Source organism: Diachasmimorpha longicaudata, chromosome 2, assembly GCF_034640455.1.
Source record: "Diachasmimorpha longicaudata isolate KC_UGA_2023 chromosome 2, iyDiaLong2, whole genome shotgun sequence".
Lineage (NCBI taxonomy): Eukaryota > Metazoa > Arthropoda > Insecta > Hymenoptera > Braconidae > Diachasmimorpha > Diachasmimorpha longicaudata.
The window spans coordinates 12,367,856-12,385,653 of NC_087226.1; the positions used below are offsets into that span (position 1 = coordinate 12,367,856).

General features: G+C 37.5%; 6 protein-coding genes across 7 annotated transcripts in view; 2 read left to right on the plus strand and 4 right to left on the minus strand.

The window, feature by feature from the left end:
- The window catches only part of LOC135172789 (iron-sulfur cluster assembly 1 homolog, mitochondrial), a 33,723-nt gene extending 26,321 nt beyond the window's left edge, over window positions 1-7,402 (plus strand). Inside the window, exons 2-5 of the mRNA XM_064139154.1 lie at window positions 6,046-6,347; window positions 6,414-6,641; window positions 6,732-6,785; window positions 6,934-7,402. Of these exons, the coding sequence (XP_063995224.1) occupies window positions 6,558-6,641; window positions 6,732-6,785; window positions 6,934-7,188 (393 nt within the window). The 5' untranslated portion in view covers window positions 6,046-6,347; window positions 6,414-6,557 and the 3' untranslated portion in view covers window positions 7,189-7,402. The remainder of the gene's footprint in view (window positions 1-6,045; window positions 6,348-6,413; window positions 6,642-6,731; window positions 6,786-6,933) is intronic.
- Window positions 655-3,633, minus strand: LOC135172772 (seipin). The gene is made up of 5 exons (XM_064139127.1): window positions 3,410-3,633; window positions 3,146-3,291; window positions 1,877-2,079; window positions 1,503-1,782; window positions 655-919 (listed from the first exon to the last, which is right to left on the minus strand). The coding sequence occupies exons 1-5, from the start codon at window positions 3,631-3,633 to the stop codon at window positions 804-806; spliced, it is 969 nt and encodes a 322-aa protein (XP_063995197.1). The 3' UTR covers window positions 655-803.
- On the minus strand, window positions 3,678-6,161 carry LOC135172764 (retinoblastoma-binding protein 5 homolog). Its single transcript, XM_064139109.1, has 5 exons — window positions 6,015-6,161; window positions 5,924-5,949; window positions 5,421-5,822; window positions 4,423-5,287; window positions 3,678-4,015 (listed from the first exon to the last, which is right to left on the minus strand). Exons 1-5 carry the CDS (start codon window positions 6,031-6,033, stop codon window positions 3,930-3,932), a joined length of 1,398 nt encoding a protein of 465 aa, XP_063995179.1. The 5' UTR covers window positions 6,034-6,161; the 3' UTR covers window positions 3,678-3,929.
- Window positions 7,403-7,633: 231 nt separating the features above from the next.
- Window positions 7,634-10,951, plus strand: LOC135172759 (phosphoglucomutase). Its single transcript, XM_064139094.1, has 6 exons — window positions 7,634-8,044; window positions 8,812-9,250; window positions 9,335-9,537; window positions 9,652-9,853; window positions 9,971-10,347; window positions 10,548-10,951. The coding sequence occupies exons 1-6, from the start codon at window positions 7,808-7,810 to the stop codon at window positions 10,770-10,772; spliced, it is 1,683 nt and encodes a 560-aa protein (XP_063995164.1). The 5' UTR covers window positions 7,634-7,807; the 3' UTR covers window positions 10,773-10,951.
- LOC135172756 (eukaryotic translation initiation factor 2D) lies at window positions 10,951-13,328 on the minus strand. 2 transcript variants are annotated; one of them, XM_064139092.1, is made up of 4 exons: window positions 13,190-13,328; window positions 12,698-13,085; window positions 12,210-12,488; window positions 10,951-12,081 (listed from the first exon to the last, which is right to left on the minus strand). In XM_064139092.1, the coding sequence occupies exons 1-4, from the start codon at window positions 13,243-13,245 to the stop codon at window positions 11,116-11,118; spliced, it is 1,689 nt and encodes a 562-aa protein (XP_063995162.1). In that variant the 5' UTR covers window positions 13,246-13,328; the 3' UTR covers window positions 10,951-11,115. The 2 variants fall into 2 exon arrangements, with proteins under 2 accessions (XP_063995162.1, XP_063995161.1); XM_064139091.1 differs by having other exon boundaries at window positions 12,180-12,488.
- LOC135172746 (E3 UFM1-protein ligase 1 homolog) lies at window positions 13,189-16,870 on the minus strand. Its single transcript, XM_064139070.1, has 3 exons — window positions 16,532-16,870; window positions 14,176-16,256; window positions 13,189-14,024 (listed from the first exon to the last, which is right to left on the minus strand). Exons 1-3 carry the CDS (start codon window positions 16,609-16,611, stop codon window positions 13,900-13,902), a joined length of 2,286 nt encoding a protein of 761 aa, XP_063995140.1. The 5' UTR covers window positions 16,612-16,870; the 3' UTR covers window positions 13,189-13,899.
- Between the last annotated feature and the right edge of the window lie 928 nt (window positions 16,871-17,798).

Consider the following 17,798-nt stretch of genomic DNA (forward strand, 5'->3'; position numbering starts at 1 on the left):
ATTTCACTGACTATTCTTCAGGTCAATTACAACTTCAGCCCTTTTTTTACCACTAATTAATGATTTTGGTAGTGCTCATGGACAACATTTGTTTGAATGCTTCTTTTTCGGATGTTATTTTATATAAATATAAACGATAATAGGGATCTCCTGAAATATCTTCATGATTTAATCCTGATTTGGTACTGAAAAAAAATCTAGCTCATAAATTTCAATGACGAAATATAATATTCACCGCGCACCTGTTTCAATCTGGGTTAATGTCCACGATGGAAAAATATAAGAAAGGAGAGGAGGGTGGAACGGCCATAATCTGAGAAAAAGACGAGAAGAAAGTTATAAGAATTCACGCACCTCTCTTAGCGAAGATGATGCGAAATTAGGGTATGAGTGTATAACACAGAGAAACCGGTTTCCTCCTGTTGCCGATTGGGAGAGGTCCACAAGGACGAAAAAATTTAATGATATTTTTCACCGATTCTTTTGACTGTTCAGTAAGAAATAGTGTTAAGTACGTACATGGTTTTATCAGATGCGTTTTGCCTTTTTTCTTGATTTGCGAATTTACATGAGCTCTACCTGCATAAGGGTCTGTGGTGCACATTAATAATTAGGAAACCAGGGACTGTAAAACTTACTTAAAAAATTACCAAGTTCTTCATTTGGCATGAGTTAATTTAATAATTAACGCAAATATACAAAAATTGTCCATAATATATCACTTAACGAAATGTAGCACTCATTCCCGTGGAAAAATCATGATGAGAAAATGTACTTCATTTCCTTAATTCTACGTCAGTCGGTTATGGATCATGCGAATAGTGTATCATCGGTGCTGTTAATTCCAGAGATCCGCGCCGTGATTTTCCTACTTCCTCCAGCATGGATGCATCTTCAATAGATGAAGATTCCGATGATTCTAATAAAAAAGAGTGGTATTATGTACTACTGCATATAAGAGGTTCCGCACAGTTGCAAATATTCCGACCGGATTTAATAAATTCAATTTTTCGTTGCATTACACGAACATAGTTATTCTCACATAGGTTTTTTTAAAAATTCTATTTAAGGAGACTTAGGGGGAAGGGTAGGATAAAACGGATACATCGGGAAGAAACGATTAAGCTCATCTTTGAATGGAGGGAAAAAATGTTTTTTGAGTAATACTCCAACTGTATTTCTTACACTAAAATTATTATATTACTATAGTGTTGAAGAAGTTTTTTCCAAAGGCATAAGCTATCCATTTCCCCGGACAATAATTAAATAAATTTCATCAAGGCATTTGTTTCTTTATATGATCATTCTATAGTCTGAGGAAGGCATTCCATGGTGCTCATAGCTAGTGAACACCAGTTTGAATAAAAAGGTGTCCGATTTACCGGCCCCAATCCACCCTCTCCTATTTTATTACATTCAGTAAATAAGATCTATAAATATGTTAGTGGGAGAAGTAAGCATAGGAAGGCATAAGAAATATTCACTGAAGTAAGGAAACATACCATCGGTACTTTTTCGTGGAATTTCTTCAATTGCCCCTCTCTCGTATCCGAATTGTTCGCTTTGCAAATCGTCCTCATAAGCGAACCGCAAATACGATAGTATGCATACGAGTGCTATGAAAAATAAGTTTGTACTGATTCCTACAATAGCTGACAGGATGGGCCAATGAAACATCAAATACCGTAGCCCAGATAAATGGGCATGAATTCCGATTGCAGCTGAATAAAATTCAATGTGACGTGATTGAATTTGAACGAAAACAGAAGTCACTGGATGACTCTGAGAGAGAGAAAGGGCTATTAGCAAGCAAACCAATTTTTAATCAATTGATCTATCTGAAAAATTAATAACTATTCTCTCACAAAGTACATACCTGATCTTCTTCAAAATTTCCAAACAATTCTAGAACAATATTTTGCTTCTCTTCACGATTACCGAATATCAATAACGGTGAAAATGTGAATGTTGTCAATGTATGGAGTAATGTACTACGATAATGCAGCATTGTTGGTCTGCAGGCCCTGTCAACTGCGTAACCATTGCGAGCCAATAATGTTGCGCACACCATAAACATGCCTGATGAAAATAAAAACAAAGTTTTACATAAATTCAGTTTGGCTATTGTACATCATATTGTTATCGGAGTGATTTAGCAACTAGGGGAAACAAACTGTCGTAAATTGTCAATGCACCGCCAAATAGTATAATTTGATGTATTGGCATTCATCAAAACAAACGGTGTAAACGCCAATTTGATCAAATGACTGAACGTTGCGACTGTAATGGGTTTCATTCGAGAAGAAAAAACGTGAATGCAACTGACAATATCGTATGTAAAGAATTGTTTTTCCGCTTTCAAGCCTTTATTGTATTCGCCATGAGATAATCCAGTCCAAAACATCCCCAAAAAAATTGAAAGAGAATATTTTAGCATTGCCATGTCGGTCCATCGTGTATTCTCAGTAATTAACAGTTCACTTAGCTGAGCGGTATTGCGACCAATCAATTGACTGAGCAGGATCCTCACAGGCCTCTGAACAAGCTGGTTTATTCAATATGGTAGCGAGTGATGTAATCTGCTTTGCGTGAGATTAAATCTTATTGTAGAATGTATTTGTAGTGTGCATCAAAATTGATACTATCAGACACGTTTCAATGGCTCTGTTGAAAGCTAAATTTCTCTCTGAAATTTCCTATTTGCGATAGGAGCTTTATGTACAAACTTTGAAATGTTTATTCCGCCACTGTTAATCTCGTCTCACTGAATTATCATAAAGTATGAAATTTTGAGTGCATGTACAATGTATATTCAATGCTGAAACTCTGTTGAAATCGGACTATTAATAGCTTCTACTTGCTATTTCAGTCGGTTTATTTCTGTGATGCGTTTTTTATTCAATAAAAATAAAAATCTTATGTTCTACTGGTAAGCATGAGACTGGAAAATCACAAGTTACCAATGTCAACTATTCAATTATTGTGAAACGTCTCAATGGTGACAAGTGAAAGTCATAATGTTCATTTAATATGTTCATCCATGTGTTTTTATCAGAAAAATTGATTTCCCAACTTTCATTCTGCCCCATTTCGATCAATTCTGAAGGTAACTATGAATAATTGAGTATCGTAGTTGGTTTTTTACCAAGTTCTTTATTCGCTGGCGATTCAGGCAATTCAAGGTGTAAATTCACTTTGTAGGGTTGACCAATCATCAGCAGTTGTTGCTTCTTGGTCAATTGCACGTTTGCTTCTGGATAACTACAGATGCCTTTATCTCTCCCGCATGATCTACGCATTGCGATAAATGACATATGCTTCGATGTTCCATTTAGAATGAAATCGATCGGAATTCGTAATATCAGTAATACATGATATTTTTTATCTGTATGTCATATACATTGCTTACGTGAATTCCAAATGTACTGGTCGCATATGTAACATACTCGGCATGTAGGCATAGTAAAATGCTGTATACAAAAATATTGATATCCAGACAACGACAACGGAAGTAATGAAAATAATGCCACCCCGGAAAAGTGCTATTTGGGCGAGTTGTACATTATCTGACGTTTGTTTCTGGATCTTCAACCATTTGTCGTTGAAATGCTGTATTAGCCGTGAAAATATCATATTTTTAACGTATAAATATCACTTATTCTCTAAGAAGAAATCACTTTACTCGCGCAATCAACTCTTTAATCTCGCAATTTGTTACATTTATGTGAAAGTATATATATTCGATAGTACTTCGAATGGCTGTTGCCTTTTTATCTTTCTCACGAATGATTACACTTCTCCATCAAAATAAGTCCAATAAGAACATAACCTTTGAACGTTATTTTACTTGAGTGTTCTGTTGCAAGAGGCAGCACTTTACAATCCATCTGTGTTGAATTTTCAGAGGGAAAATACGAAGTCAATAGTTCTTATTTGCCCTTACGATGTTCGAGCCGCGGTCGTCCTTTTTTGGCTGCTGGTTTGTCTTTTCCTTTGTTCAATAGAGGATGCGTTTCTGTTGATGAGAAAAACATTAATATTAATGAATGTTGTTAATTATTTTATTGATGAAGTGGTAAAGAAAGCCGAATCGGAAGGCATTAAGGAAGAGTGTGTCCGGCGTTTTTCATATAAAATTGAATATCTTCTAAACCACTCGTCCGAATCTCTCTACATACAATCCCATCCTGTATCTCTTGATTGGCTGCCGTTTACCGATCAATAACTCATCAATAAAACGATAGGAATAATTATTTCATCGGAGTTTACCTTTCTGAATAATCCTTCCAACTACCTTTACAATATGCATGAACAGTGTACTAAACAATGAAAAAACTGCAAAATGTTTTTTGCGAAAAAAGTGGATGAACTTTAGAAACTATCTGTTGATATTTATTTCTGAATTAATCATTTGGCGCTTACCATCAACAGGAGCTCCCGACAAATGAATATCATGGGAACGATGTTTCTTTGATGGTGGCTCATGTGTTTGTGGTTGACTCTCCTCATTGTCTTCCACGTCTGGGGCTATAGGGAGAAATTGTAGTGATCCAATGTCTTCGGTTTCTTCATCAGAGCTACAAAATGCCGCTACCCTATCAATAACAGCAACATCCACTTCAATTTCTTCATCATGTGCCTCCTCCCCTTGTACAACTGATTTATCCTCGTCACTCAGATCGAATTCACTCTCACGCTCTTCATACTCGACATTTTCATCCAACTCTTTGAAATCGGGAGCAAATGCGGACCAATTTTCAACCTGATTTTGCGCCCAAATCGAAACAACACCCGATGATATTGAAGCTATTATTGGCCTGACTGGATGCCACACTACATCGCACAATAGTTCTCCCTTCGTGCCGTGCAATATTTTCACTAGATTTCCAATACTCTTTTCCCAAACGTAGAGTGCATGTTGTCGTGCAGAACCTGCACACACGTATTCACCATCACCAGAGAAACAACATTTCTTCCACATTGTTTTATTCACTAAATCCTGAAGTTTTTGAATCGGCTCTGGTTCACCATCTTTGCCACACGCTAATATTTCAGTACTATCGTAGACGCGTATTACACGATCAGATGTATTCACTAAAAAACATGATCCACGCCTAGCAAATTCAATACTTTTCACTGCTGTATTACTGACTGTACCCTGGGAAATCTTATAGGACGCTCTGATGCTCAATGTTTCAGAATCGAGGACGAGTATTCTACCTCGAGCGTTGCCAGTGTAGATGTAAACGCCACGACGATCAAATGATGCTACAATATTGAGATCACTCTGAAATATGAAGTCAAATTATACGATGCTTTTTCTATGAACAGTCTTACTGGAAATCGATGGATAAATGATTTTTCTGCTCAACCCTGTAGTCATATTTCTAAAAAAAAATTAGCCTAAATGCTATACTTACATCTTCATCCAAGGGCATAACCCTATGCGTTCCCTCCGTATCAACCAAAACAGCTGCGTGTCTCATGGGACAAACGAGGAATTTATTCGGATTTCTTGGGTGAAATTGTACTTTTAATATTGGCGATGGAAATCGATATTTCTGATCGCATTCACCGGACAATACATCCCATATGCAGACGTTATTATCAGTAGATGCACTGAGTAATTTGTGGCCATTTCTCGACCAACTTAGTGAGCAAACTGGGTGAACATGAGCACTTATTATTTTCGCTATTCCTCGCGTAAGGAAATCCCAGATGACTATCCTCCCATCATTGCATCCCACTGCTAACAAAGTTCCTCTCTTATTGAATGTACATGTTACTGCAAGGGATATACAGTCCAATGTCCCATCGAATTCCTAAAATGAGTAGAGTATGGCCAATTAAATATACGATAACTTTTACAAAATTTCATTGTTGCTGTGAATTTGAGGTTATGTGCTTATAAACAGAGCCTTACCTCTGGATAATTCTGACCAAAGGATTCTGAAACCAGAAAACAAGAATTATGAATTTTACTGTTATATTTATGAGGTATCCACAGCACTCACCGAGAAGTTCTAAATTCATTTTTTTTTACAGTGTAACTATAATCCGCAAGGAACAAAGCCAAATACCGAAGAAGGTTATTTAGCAATAGCCTGACAACTGACAGTAGGAGAGAAACACGAGGAATATAAAGAAGAGTCTTCATCAAACTGGCGACTTGTTATTATCCGCCCGGGCCCAAAGATAGATTTAACGCCATCTGCATCCGTGCAAATAACCGTTTTACTAAATACACTGCTTTTAGACGATTTTCGCTGGGCTCATTAAAAATTCAAGAATAAAAATGAAGGGGTATTTCTTCGAGACAAGAATGATATGGCACTCGAGTGGATAAGGTAACTATAGGCCTATTATCCTTGAGACCATTGATTTATATTTATTTACATTAATTGTATTTTTAGGTTATATAGATATATGGTCATGCTGCTGACGACTTGATTATATCATCACAACTCAAAAGCTAAGAGTGAACAATCATAGTACAAATTGATGTAAACACATTGACGTCATATGCTTTTACGACTGATAATAGTTAATTTATAATAATGGCTTCACGTATTACTGCGTCCGCCACGGTTCGGGCTGTCAAAGGGAAGAAAACCCTACCAACTCGTGCTGCTCTCGTTCTGGTGAGTAACAAATGATTGATAAATTTCTATCGGGTGTAACCGTAAAGGACATTTATTAATTTGTATTTGTTTTTGTTCCTGAACTTTCAGACCCAAAATGCTGTGAAAAAAATTAAGGAAATTCTAGGCAACAAAGAGGAATACGTAAGGTTTCATTGTTTATTGTTAATGTATCTTGACAAATAATTATATTGTCTTATTTCGTTGACTGACGCAAGCCCTCACGGCCTTTGCCAAGCTTTTGAATAAAATAATGATTTATTTTTACAATTAAATTTCTTAATGTTTACAGATTGGATTAAAAGTTGGTGTACGACAGCGAGGCTGCAACGGATTAAGTTATACACTTGATTATGCTAAAGAAAAGAGTAAACTTGACGAGGAGGTCTTGCAAGACGGTGTGAGAGTTATAATTGACAGAAAAGCTCAACTGTCGTTGCTAGGTACTGAGATGGATTACATCGAGGGAAAGTTGAGTTCAGAATTTGTTTTCAACAATCCAAATATCAAGGGGACCTGTGGATGTGGAGAAAGTTTTTCCGTCTAATTTGGATGAATTTTGAGAAATCAAATAGTGCTCTCAGCTATTATCAAGTAATCTTCGTTATTTTCCTATGTATATAATGAAATCACACCGTAATTTTGGTGATTTAAATGTATATAGCGATAAAGTTATGTATAGAGCTAATTCGTGAATGGGAGATCAGTCAAAAACAATTGACGTGTATCTAATTATCTGACGAATATATGATATTATTGAAGTATTATATTTTCACTTGTATGAGATTGACAGGGAATAGTACTGTCCTCGATAGTATAGTAGAGCACACACCATTTGACTCATTAGTTCTCTTCCCCCCTTTGCCAAATCCACCATTCACATTTAAATCTCCCGCCTCTGAAATTCAGAGAATAGATTCGTCTGTTTGTCTTTAGAGTAACAACCAATGGCTGTGCGGCTGACGACAGAGATCTGCTGCGATCATCTGTGTTTAGTACTTGAAAAATAGCGCTCAGTCAGTTCACCCGATTCAAGCGAGTGTGTAGTCTTTCTGTTTACCTGTACGGAGCTTTCATTCTCCCGAAAGTGATCACTAAATACCTCCTTGAACATCCCAAAACTTTCCTGCTCATTATTATTGTTTGTTATTTCTGCCATAAGCAATATGTCGGTTGTTGAAATTCAAACTAAAGTGTACGAGGGCCAAAAACCGGGTACTTCAGGTCTTCGCAAAGCGGTAAAAGTGTTTCAACAAGAACATTACACTGAAAATTTCGTTCAAGCGATTCTGACAGCCCTAGGAGATCAACTGACCGGCTCAACCCTCATCGTGGGTGGTGATGGACGTTATTATGTAAAAGAAGCTGTTGAAAAAATTATAAGGATTGCGGCTGCCAATGGAGTAAGTTTTTCACATAATGAGGAGTTGTGATAATGATCGGTTATTTGTATGGTGTCCTTTCATTACTGTTATCACTTACAAATGGTATGTGATTCTCCATGACCTTCGAGAGGTCAAACTAACGAAGTTGAGGGAATCATAGGGAGGAACCGTTGCCTAAATCCAGATGTCTCCTTTCAAACCCATCACGCATGCGTTATCGTGTTCAAAGTTTATGAATTGTTCTAATGGCGGGGGAGATAAACTGTATTGGCTGTTGTGATAAAATTCCATGATTGTTGTCATGATGATCACTATGACATCGAAAATTCAAATTTTTATTAAGTACTTAAAATGTTTATTACACACTTGTAAAATATTATCTTTGAGGAAGAATGAGCGAATTTTATACAGCGGAAAGTTCTCCACAAAAGGGATGTCTCGATAATTCCTTCAATGACATTTTTGAGAGATAATGAGTTACGTCACATGAGACAGTTTCGCAATTTCACGGCAAAATCGTCTATCACATTGCGAGAACTAATCCCAGACATGAGCGTTGAATGCAGAACGAACCGAATTGATCTACAATTTTTACTTAATTACGAGATTAAGATGTAAATGAAGAAGTTTAAAGATTAAATTTCCCCAGACCTTGGTCGCCCCTCGGAAAATTCCACAAAAATCTGAAATTCTCGATAGTGCTCGAAACCTTACGTAAAAATTGGGACTTCTCGACGTTCATATGAACTGTGTATCTAATATAAAAAATTAATTTATTTTAATAGGTGGGGAAATTGATAGTAGGTCAGAATGGAATATTGTCGACACCGGCAGTCTCCACTCTAATCCGTAAATATAAAACTCAAGGTGGCATTGTTCTCACTGCATCGCACAATCCTGGTGGACCCAATGCCGATTTCGGTATAAAGTTCAACTGTGACAATGGTGGGCCAGCTCCGGACAACGTGACAAATCAAATTTATGAGCTGACAAAATCAATCAAATCATATAAAACTGCTCCTAATATCAACATTGATATTACAAAAATACAAACTCACAATTTGGTTGTGGATGGGAAATCCTTTGTTGTTGACATAATTGATTCTGTGGATGATTATGTGGCGTTGATGAAGGAGATATTCGACTTTCCAAGCATAAAGACGCTTCTACAGGGTAGTAGCAGCCGACCTAAATTTCAAATACTCATTGATTCTCTTCATGGAGGTAAAATTGAAAAAGTTATAAATAATTCCACCGATTCCTCGCAATGCCTCGCACTTACCGATTCTTCATTCAATTATGTTCCAGTAACTGGCATATACGTAAAACGTATATTTGGCCTTGAGCTTGGTGTTGATGATGCTAGTATGGTGCATGTGGAACCGCTGGAGGATTTCGGCGGTCTCCATCCAGATCCAAATTTGACTTATGCTGCCGATCTGGTGAACACTGTTCGGAATGGCACTCACGATATGGGAATGGCCTTTGATGGCGATGGTGACAGAAATATGGTAATGATGATATTTTAGCCTCTCTCGGAAATCGTGAACGGTCTGATTCCTAGTTTGAAAATATTTAACATTTGTGTGGAATACTTTGTACATTCTCTGTCGATGAATTGACAGATCATTGGGAAAAAAGCATTTTTCGTGACACCGACAGACTCCGTTGCTGTCCTGGCAGCTCATCTGGATATCATTCCCTACTTTCAAAAGACAGGAATTAAGGGATATGCTAGATCGATGCCCACTGGTGCTGCTATAGATCGTGTGGCTGCCAAAAAGAAAGTTGAATGCTTCGAAGTGCCCACAGGATGGAAATACTTCGGTAATTATACAATTCTCTTTAGGATTGAGTGACCCTGCACTTTGGTTCTCTCAGAGAGATAAAAATCGTGTCATCGCTTGATATTGTGGTAAGAACGATATTCCATTCCTTCTACAGGAAATCTCATGGATGCTGGTAGGTTGTCCCTGTGTGGAGAAGAAAGCTTTGGCACTGGTTCCGATCATATTCGAGAAAAGGACGGTATCTGGGCGGCCTTAGCGTGGCTGAATATTATCGCTAAACTTAATAAATCAATCGAAGAGATTTTGAAAGACCATTGGATTACTTACGGTCGAAATTTTTTCACCCGATATGATTATGAGAATTGTGCCATTGAAGACGCAAGTCGCGTGATGGCTGAAGTCGAAACGAAAATTCAGGATCCTAGTTTCAAAGGTACCAAATTGAGCTCTGGTAACAAAGTTTACGTCGTTGGAGAAGCGGATAATTATTCTTACAAGGATCCGATAGACGGAAGTGTCGCTACCAAACAGGTATTTACCACCTCTCTAATAGTTTAGTGATTAATTTATTTGTTTGTCAGGAGCTTTGCATGAAATTCGGAAGAATACGAATGGGAATAGTCTTAGAGAATCCCGCCAAGAAATAATGCTTGTGATGTGTCACTGTTATCTTGTTACCTTCAAGAGGAATTTGATCTTACTTTTATTGATATTATTCTTACGTTCTGCAGGGATTACGAGTTCTTTTTGAAGATGGATCACGTATAATTTATCGACTATCTGGCACTGGCAGCTCTGGTGCAACAATTAGATTGTACGTCGAGAGTTACGAGTCTGATCCTACGACTTTTGATAAAGACGCACAGGAAATACTGAAACCTCTCGTTGGTATTGCTCTAGATCTAGGGAAAATTAAAGAGTTTACTGGTCGGAATGCTCCTACAGTCATCACGTAAATCATTTTAGAGTTTGTTTTACTCTAGCTTTATTTTCACATTGTCTTCGACAATTTTTCGATTTTTAATCAACTTTATACCGTACTTGATAAACTGGGAAAAATGTTCTTTATCATCGTTATTTTTGAAAAGAAAATACCGCAGTGGAATTTTTCAAGAAAGTTTGATGCACTACAAATTATGTGTTATGGGTTTTTATTTTATGTGCCGTAGTGTCCAATATTTCAGGTTGGATTTTTTACTGATTTTTTATTTCGTTATAATCTTACAAATTTCATGTTTTCCACATAACTTTTGCGCATCATAACCTGATTTATTATCATCAGACAAATGTAGAAAAGAATCACTTACGTTTTTTGGGCGCAAACTCCAGTCCTCGTATATAATTCTTATTTATCCTATAATTTTCCGTCAACAATTTGTAAACATAAATAACCTGATTACCTTGCACAAGAACACTCGGCGTTTTTTTTCCAGGAACATCTGTAATGGTAGCACTAGCCCCGATACCCTGACACTCTTTACTGAACTCATCAAGCTTAATACCAAATTGTTCTAAATTATTAACCAGGGTGACTTTTTTATTATTACTGCGCGTTGTGACAGTGATATCTATGGGTTCCAATTTGCCAACATGCAGGAAACTAACGCCACCAACCGTTATCTCATGTGTGTGTGTCATGCGGCCCACAAATTTGTTGATTCCATCGTCCAATGGCAAAGTCTCAACGTTCTCCTTAGTCTTGAATATCTGGGCAAGTTGGGGGTTTAATTTTAATATCCTTCCATCCTGGAGATTCTCCTTTTTCACATAATCTAGAAAGCACTTTCGAATCTCCGGTCGTTTCATCACTTGACCCTTTTCATATCCATATTTTGAGAGAATTGGAGTTACATCCGCAGTGATTTTAAAACACTCAGCCACAACTGGCGCATTAGGAGGTCTTTCTGAGGCTTCTTCTGATTCTTCATTTATCACTAGCTTTTTTAATAAAGGATTTTCAGTCTGGATATACACTATACTTTCAACACCTTTAATTATCGTCGTGTCGATGACTTTCATTGACTTCATCTTGGCTAGAAAGACCGATATTTTTTTGTAGGACGATTTTTTCATGTCTAGGGACTTATCAGGTGGGCATGCCGGGATTAGATGATTCTTGAAGAAGTTTGAACTCAAAATGGGTAGATCGGATTTTTTCATTTTTTTACAGGCCTTTAAAAATGAGTACTCGAGAAGACTGTCCATTTCCTCAACTGGATCCAACGTCAATTCTTCTGACGGGGCAGACGCAACCTCAGCTTTTTCCTGAAATACAGACACTCCAATTTTTTTTATTCCATATTTGGCATGCGCCATATCTTCTATTACTCAAAAAGTCCCAAATAAATATGAAGAGTACTGACCGGGCTTTCATGCGCAGTATCGCTACTTGCCTCTGCAGATTCCGATATGTCCAAAGCTTCCGTCAATCTCTCAATACTCGCAGCAGATTCCGGTGTAGGAATCGTTGTCGATTCCGGCTCTTCATCATGAGCTTCCGTGTTCGTCGATCCTTCATCACCAGGTGGTCCCAGTTCAGGCCTCACTGGAGGCTTTCCCAATTGACAGAGTCCGTCCCCGATTACGTGCAAAATATCAGCACATTTTCCACGACCCGCCGACATGTACATATCCTCAGATGAATGCGACGTGATGCCGACCGCCACTGGAGCCTGCCAAAACCCGAAATTCATGAAGGTTTTCATTTACTAGAATGGAAATCAGCATCAGGGTCACTCCATGGGACTTGCCATTTGTACATGAATGCTTGGAGCATTGTAGGAAATTCAGTAGTTGTTGTAAATACTAAACTATAAAGGTGCGTGGAAAATGGTTATCAAATGTATTTGAAATTCCTGTGCTCTTCAATTAAATATCTCACCTTGTTATCGTCAGTATTCACCGAGACCGGAGTATGTTTTTGTAATCGGCCATAAGACCGCAGTGTCGGTGGTCCGTCCAGGATAACACCAGGCAGCATTAAGCTAGCACCACTGGATAGTTTGGTTGTTACTGAACGATGAGTTGTAAATGTATACAACAGATTGGGGAATTGCCACAGTGTAAAAATCGTGGGGAATAAAACAAAATCCGGTGAATCCATTTGAAAAAACATTGGAATTCTAGCTGTACAGTATAGTTTACAAATTTCTCCATTGTGTGTCAGAATTTTCATAACAGTGATGGACTCCTTTTTAGGGAGCAAACTCAGAATATCAGTTTCTGACAGTGTGGGAAATCGACTAGCCACATCTTCGGACAATTTTTTCCTGAAAAGTAAGACAATTATCATTTTTTAAATCACCGATCGCAACAACAAATTGAGATAACCTCAAAAACGTCATCGACGTGTTATTGTTTTTCAAACACCAACCTATCGGTTCCTTTTAGCTGATTATTAGATTTCACTTTGAAAGGTTTCAGAAACATTTTAATTAGTATTGAATAGTATTACGAAACAACTTTTGACAGAAAATATTGACTTTTATTTATAAGTGATAATTCTTGCTGACTGTGTAGAGAGATGAGGAAGCCGAACTTGTCAATATATTAAATTTTTCTGAAAGAAATAACCACGATTTTGGTGGTGGGGAGCACTAGTATGAGTGAGGATCCGGGTGATCCGAGGAGAGTAGGGGTAATTCGTTCCAAGAACAACTTTACGAGCTGTGCGTTCGGAAACTGAGAGGCTTTTTGGTAGTATCGCTAGCTGTGAATGTAGATTGCAGACGTCGCTTCGGCACGTCCAGAGATTTGAAAGCTTTAGAACATAAATTGATTCGATATAATTTGAAAGATAAAATATTAATTGTTTTTGAGTTAGCCACTGTTTTATAAAAGATTCAAAGTTTCTGTGAATCTTCAAAGAAATGATATATACATTTCTCTTAATTTAGGTTGATAAAGATCCACAGATAGACCACAGGTATGCTAACAAAGTATTTTATTGTACATATAATTTTTTTAAAACAGTACGTGTCCCCTACCAGATGTTTACATTGTTATTGGGGCCATGCTAATAAAATATTGTATGTTGGAATTGGCGGTAAAAAATGTATTGCAAGGAATGGCCCCTATTTATCACTAGGTAGGTGTTTTTTTCGAATAATTGGCCATGTCTTTGAGTCCTGGTAAATCTCCTTCGAGATTTTTACGAATTTCCAGCTTCGATTCTTCCTCGGAAGAGCTTAATAGCGTAAGAACCAAATCTGTGAAATATTTATTGAGTTAGAGATCTTTGTATTATCATAGAGAAAGCCAAAACAAATTTGGCAGAGTAAATCAAGGATTCTCTTCTATTCTTATCAATGTCTGTTTATCTACTATTGAAAAATATTCAAATTTCATTTCATAATTTACCGTGATAGTGTGACAATTTTTCCACAGCTTCAGCTTCCAAATGTGTCTGCAGAAAGCCAAGAACAAGAGACACATGTCTTCCTGACATGTGAAGAGCACATTGCGTGATTGCAGTGAATAAAATACTCGTAACTAGATGCAAGGCGAGAGCGGGATCATTAGTAGAGTTTAGTTGTTCCAACAACGCTTGTCTGTGTCCTGAGACAACCGCCTTCTCTCTTTTTTTATCAAACTTCTTCAGGACCAAACAGCAAGTGGCCATTGTTGGTTCAATGGCATTAAAAAACTCTTCAACAGATCCCTTCCCAGTGGCCTTGTGAATATTACTCAAGGGCTCTCTCACATCGCCTGGCAATTCCAGGAGCATTTTCTGCCTTGCCTCTGTCGTCAAGGCACTGGGACACTGGATAATATTCTGCTGTGCAGCCAATTTAAATATATCAGTGACAAAATCCACCCCCAAAGTCTTCATCAGATACTTCGATAGTTGAATTTGTGTTTCTTTATTCGAAATGCACTTTATCCCCTTGTCAAATATTCGCATATTTGTTATCAACACGTTCAACCTTTCCTCGACTTCACCTAAATTATTCGACTTCGTTGTTAGAGCAAATTGTTCCGCCATAGTTAATGCTTGTTTATTCAATTTCGGTTGCAAATATTCTGTCAATTGGCTCACAAGGTTATCAATTTCCGACAGATTCTCGTCTTTATTCAATTCTTCTTTGATATCCTCATCAGTGAGAAGAATTAGTTCAAGTTTTTCATTGTTTTTTCCTGTGCTCTCGTCATCTGACTCGTAATCTTGATTTTTCGAGAAGTTATACTTTTTTTTTGTTGATTTTGTCTTAGTCTCTCGACCTTGGCTACCACCACCCGCTTTTCCACTCGATGCTTTCTTTCTCCTTTCGTCTTTCTTATCGTTTCTGACAGCGTCTGTACTTTTTGAGGATTTAATTTTACTTTCAGCAATGTATTGCAACCATTTACCGTTCTCTACAGCGTCTTTCGCTCTCGCCTCGGCTTTTAACTTCAAGGGTTCGTTCAAAAGCTGTAAAAATGCTTCCGAGACAATCACAGTCGTTGCAAATATATGGAATTTTATGTGGAAACGCTTTTGTGAATCCTTCAGAAGGGTTTCTATGTCCTCTGGGGTGAAAACTGAGGGCAGTAAAGGGTAAATGTCGGTGAATGAGCTAGTGGCGATGGTTTCTTCCACGTTGGCGTCCACCTGATCGATTATTGCCGCACCAACAGCGACAGTATCGAGAAGAGTTAGATTCTCGTGGATGAAATGACGTTTCACGAAATTCTTAGCATCGGAAAGTCCGAGACGTGTTAGGGCATCGTATTCGAGATAACCATTCTGTTTGTAGAAATTATCGACCCATTCGCATTGATTTTTTGAGTAGATCGTCGGTACGTAAATTCCATTGCTACCTTGTTTGCCAGATATGACACCTGCTATCTGCATTGAACCTTGTAGATCATCAAGGATTGCAAAGAATATTTTTTCAGGTACATTGCACTGTCCCATAACAGCACTTAGTGGTGTAGGTTTAGTGATAGCGGAGAAGGCTCCGTTCATCTTAGCCTTGTTTGTAGTAATGAATCCCTGGGTATAAAAAATTTTCGGGTCCTGCTTGTCCTGCGTACCATGAATCGTCTTTCCCAACGCTTTTTCCACCACTGTCTGTAGAAAATTGTCTGGTAGATCATAATGCAGCGACAATTCCGCAGTATTGATGAATCCAATTTGATTTAATTTATCACTAATTTCCGCTACAATTTTAACTATGTAAGTCTTGTCAATAATTAGACGCCCCGAAATAATTCTGACAGCCTTATCATGTTTCTCAATTTCATTCGCAGCTTTCGTGATATGTACCAAATCAACATTCAAAATTTTTGTCAAGTCTACTAAGTTTATTCGCCCACCATGCACGTACACTTCATCACGAATTTCTTTTTCTAAATGTTGTGGGGTGATGTATTCCTTTCCATCGGCAGTGAAAATGACTTCGAGTAGATTTAATTCAATCAATTTTGTTATCAACTCGATACAATTCCTCTCAGACAATCTGAAAATTACGAAAATCCATAAAGATGTTTTCAACTAATCATTTATGTAATTTGAATAAAAAAAAATCTATAGAGCTTCGAAAACATTGTTATTGTTTGAATAGGTACTGTTTTAACGATCTCATGAAAATTATATTTACAAGAATATCAAATATCCATGCAAAATTTAAAAATATCGTTCACTATTCGAATTCTAATGAATCTTGTTGAAAGTTGCTACCAGATGTTACTACAAAGGTCATGCATAATAATTTCCGATAAACGAGTAAAGTACTTTTGCAGTGTGGAACTGAGTTGTGCTTTTTGAAAATCAGCCGCCAGTCTCTTAACTTCTTCCCAATCCAGCGAACTCATTTTTTCGTTATTCGAAATTATTTTTAGAGTAAAATAACACTTTCCAAGACAGAGGTTACAATAAAGTCAACAAGGAATTTGCCACTGTATATAATATGTGTCACTTCATCCCACGCCATTGAGTAGAAAAATATCACGAAGGGAGCACACTATATCGTTCCCGCTGTTACCACCAGCGAGTTCGTTGACATGTATACCGACGGAACCCCAACAACGCAGGCAAAGATGCGTCCCTAGGATTCCTATGTAAATAGCTGACTAGTGATTTCTTTTTGTCCAATAAACTAATTCTATCATTTGAACTATGTTTGCACCCGTTTATACGGAGCTTAAACCATTCCGTTAGTTTCTTATTTATTTTTATATAAATAATGCAAGTAGTGACCTCTGTGTGTCACAAGCGGAAGCCTCGTGCCAATAGTAGTCAGTAAAAATGGCGCTCTCCGGTTCATGTGCCCTTTTGGGGCGACATGGTTTTAACCGGAGTACAGTGAAAAGTTTGTGTAATTTCTGGAACGATTCATTATTATTGAAGTCTTCTAAGGTAATTACGTATATGGGATGCATTCTGGCCCTTGACATCCTTCTTTGATTACATAAATCCCCTCGAAGGGATCCTAACCTCTCTTCGCAAGATCAATCTGAATTATTTTTGATTGACGTTTTTTTAATGGGATTTTTAGGGAATCATATCCAGATGTATCAGTCAAGCAGATATAGATGCTATAGTCAGCGAGGGAGAGCCCCAGCCAAAGAAACAAATCAGCAAGGCCATGAAGGGTTATATTCAGAGAGCTAAGGAGTATGGTGTGTATCAAACAACAGCATTTCATATACAATGAAGAATCCACGAACAAAATACATATTTAGGAAACCATATTTAATTCGTTTAATAACATTCTTTATTCATTTCATGATTTTCAGAGCAGTTCATGCAGAAAGAAAGTAAAGAATATGAAATCGGTAAGAGACATCTCGCCAATATGATGGGGCAGCCTGCAGAGACATTCACCCAGGAGGACGTAAATGTGAGCCTATAGATTTTTAATAATTCTGCAAAAGAGAAAGAATATATTCAGCAATTTCTTTATAATAGTTATAGTCGACCCCTTAAAGCACACATCCAATATTTACACTTAGTGAAAGGGCATTTATGAAATAATATTGATGCTGACATTGGCTACTGT

Bases quoted from the DNA above. Each gene is read 5' to 3' on its own strand.
- LOC135172759 (XM_064139094.1), top strand. From the start codon at position 7,808: ATGTCGGTTGTTGAAATTCAAACTAAAGTGTACGAGGGCCAAAAACCG. The intron at 8,045-8,811 runs GTAAGTTTTTCA...TTATTTTAATAG, and splicing joins GGATTGCGGCTGCCAATGGA to GTGGGGAAATTGATAGTAGG. The intron at 10,348-10,547 runs GTATTTACCACC...TACGTTCTGCAG, and splicing joins GAAGTGTCGCTACCAAACAG to GGATTACGAGTTCTTTTTGA.
- LOC135172764 (XM_064139109.1), bottom strand. The intron at 5,823-5,923 runs GTAAGGCTCTGT...TACTCATTTTAG, and splicing joins TTGGTCAGAATTATCCAGAG to GAATTCGATGGGACATTGGA. The intron at 5,288-5,420 runs GTAAGTATAGCA...TTCATATTTCAG, and splicing joins TTATGCCCTTGGATGAAGAT to AGTGATCTCAATATTGTAGC.
- LOC135172772 (XM_064139127.1), bottom strand. From the start codon at position 3,633: ATGATATTTTCACGGCTAATACAGCATTTCAACGACAAATGGTTGAAG. The intron at 3,292-3,409 runs GTAAGCAATGTA...CGCAATGCGTAG, and splicing joins CCAGTACATTTGGAATTCAC to ATCATGCGGGAGAGATAAAG. The intron at 920-1,502 runs GTATGTTTCCTT...CTTTTTTATTAG, and splicing joins TCCACGAAAAAGTACCGATG to AATCATCGGAATCTTCATCT.
- LOC135172746 (XM_064139070.1), bottom strand. From the start codon at position 16,611: ATGAGTTCGCTGGATTGGGAAGAAGTTAAGAGACTGGCGGCTGATTTT. The intron at 16,257-16,531 runs GTACTTTACTCG...CGTAATTTTCAG, and splicing joins CTCAGTTCCACACTGCAAAA to ATTGTCTGAGAGGAATTGTA. The intron at 14,025-14,175 runs GTAAATTATGAA...AATATTTCACAG, and splicing joins AAAATTGTCACACTATCACG to ATTTGGTTCTTACGCTATTA.
- LOC135172756 (XM_064139091.1), bottom strand. From the start codon at position 13,245: ATGTTTCTGAAACCTTTCAAAGTGAAATCTAATAATCAGCTAAAAGGA. The intron at 13,086-13,189 runs GTTGGTGTTTGA...CTTACTTTTCAG, and splicing joins CAGCTAAAAGGAACCGATAG to GAAAAAATTGTCCGAAGATG. The intron at 12,082-12,179 runs GTCAGTACTCTT...TCTGTATTTCAG, and splicing joins ATACTGCGCATGAAAGCCCG to GAAAAAGCTGAGGTTGCGTC.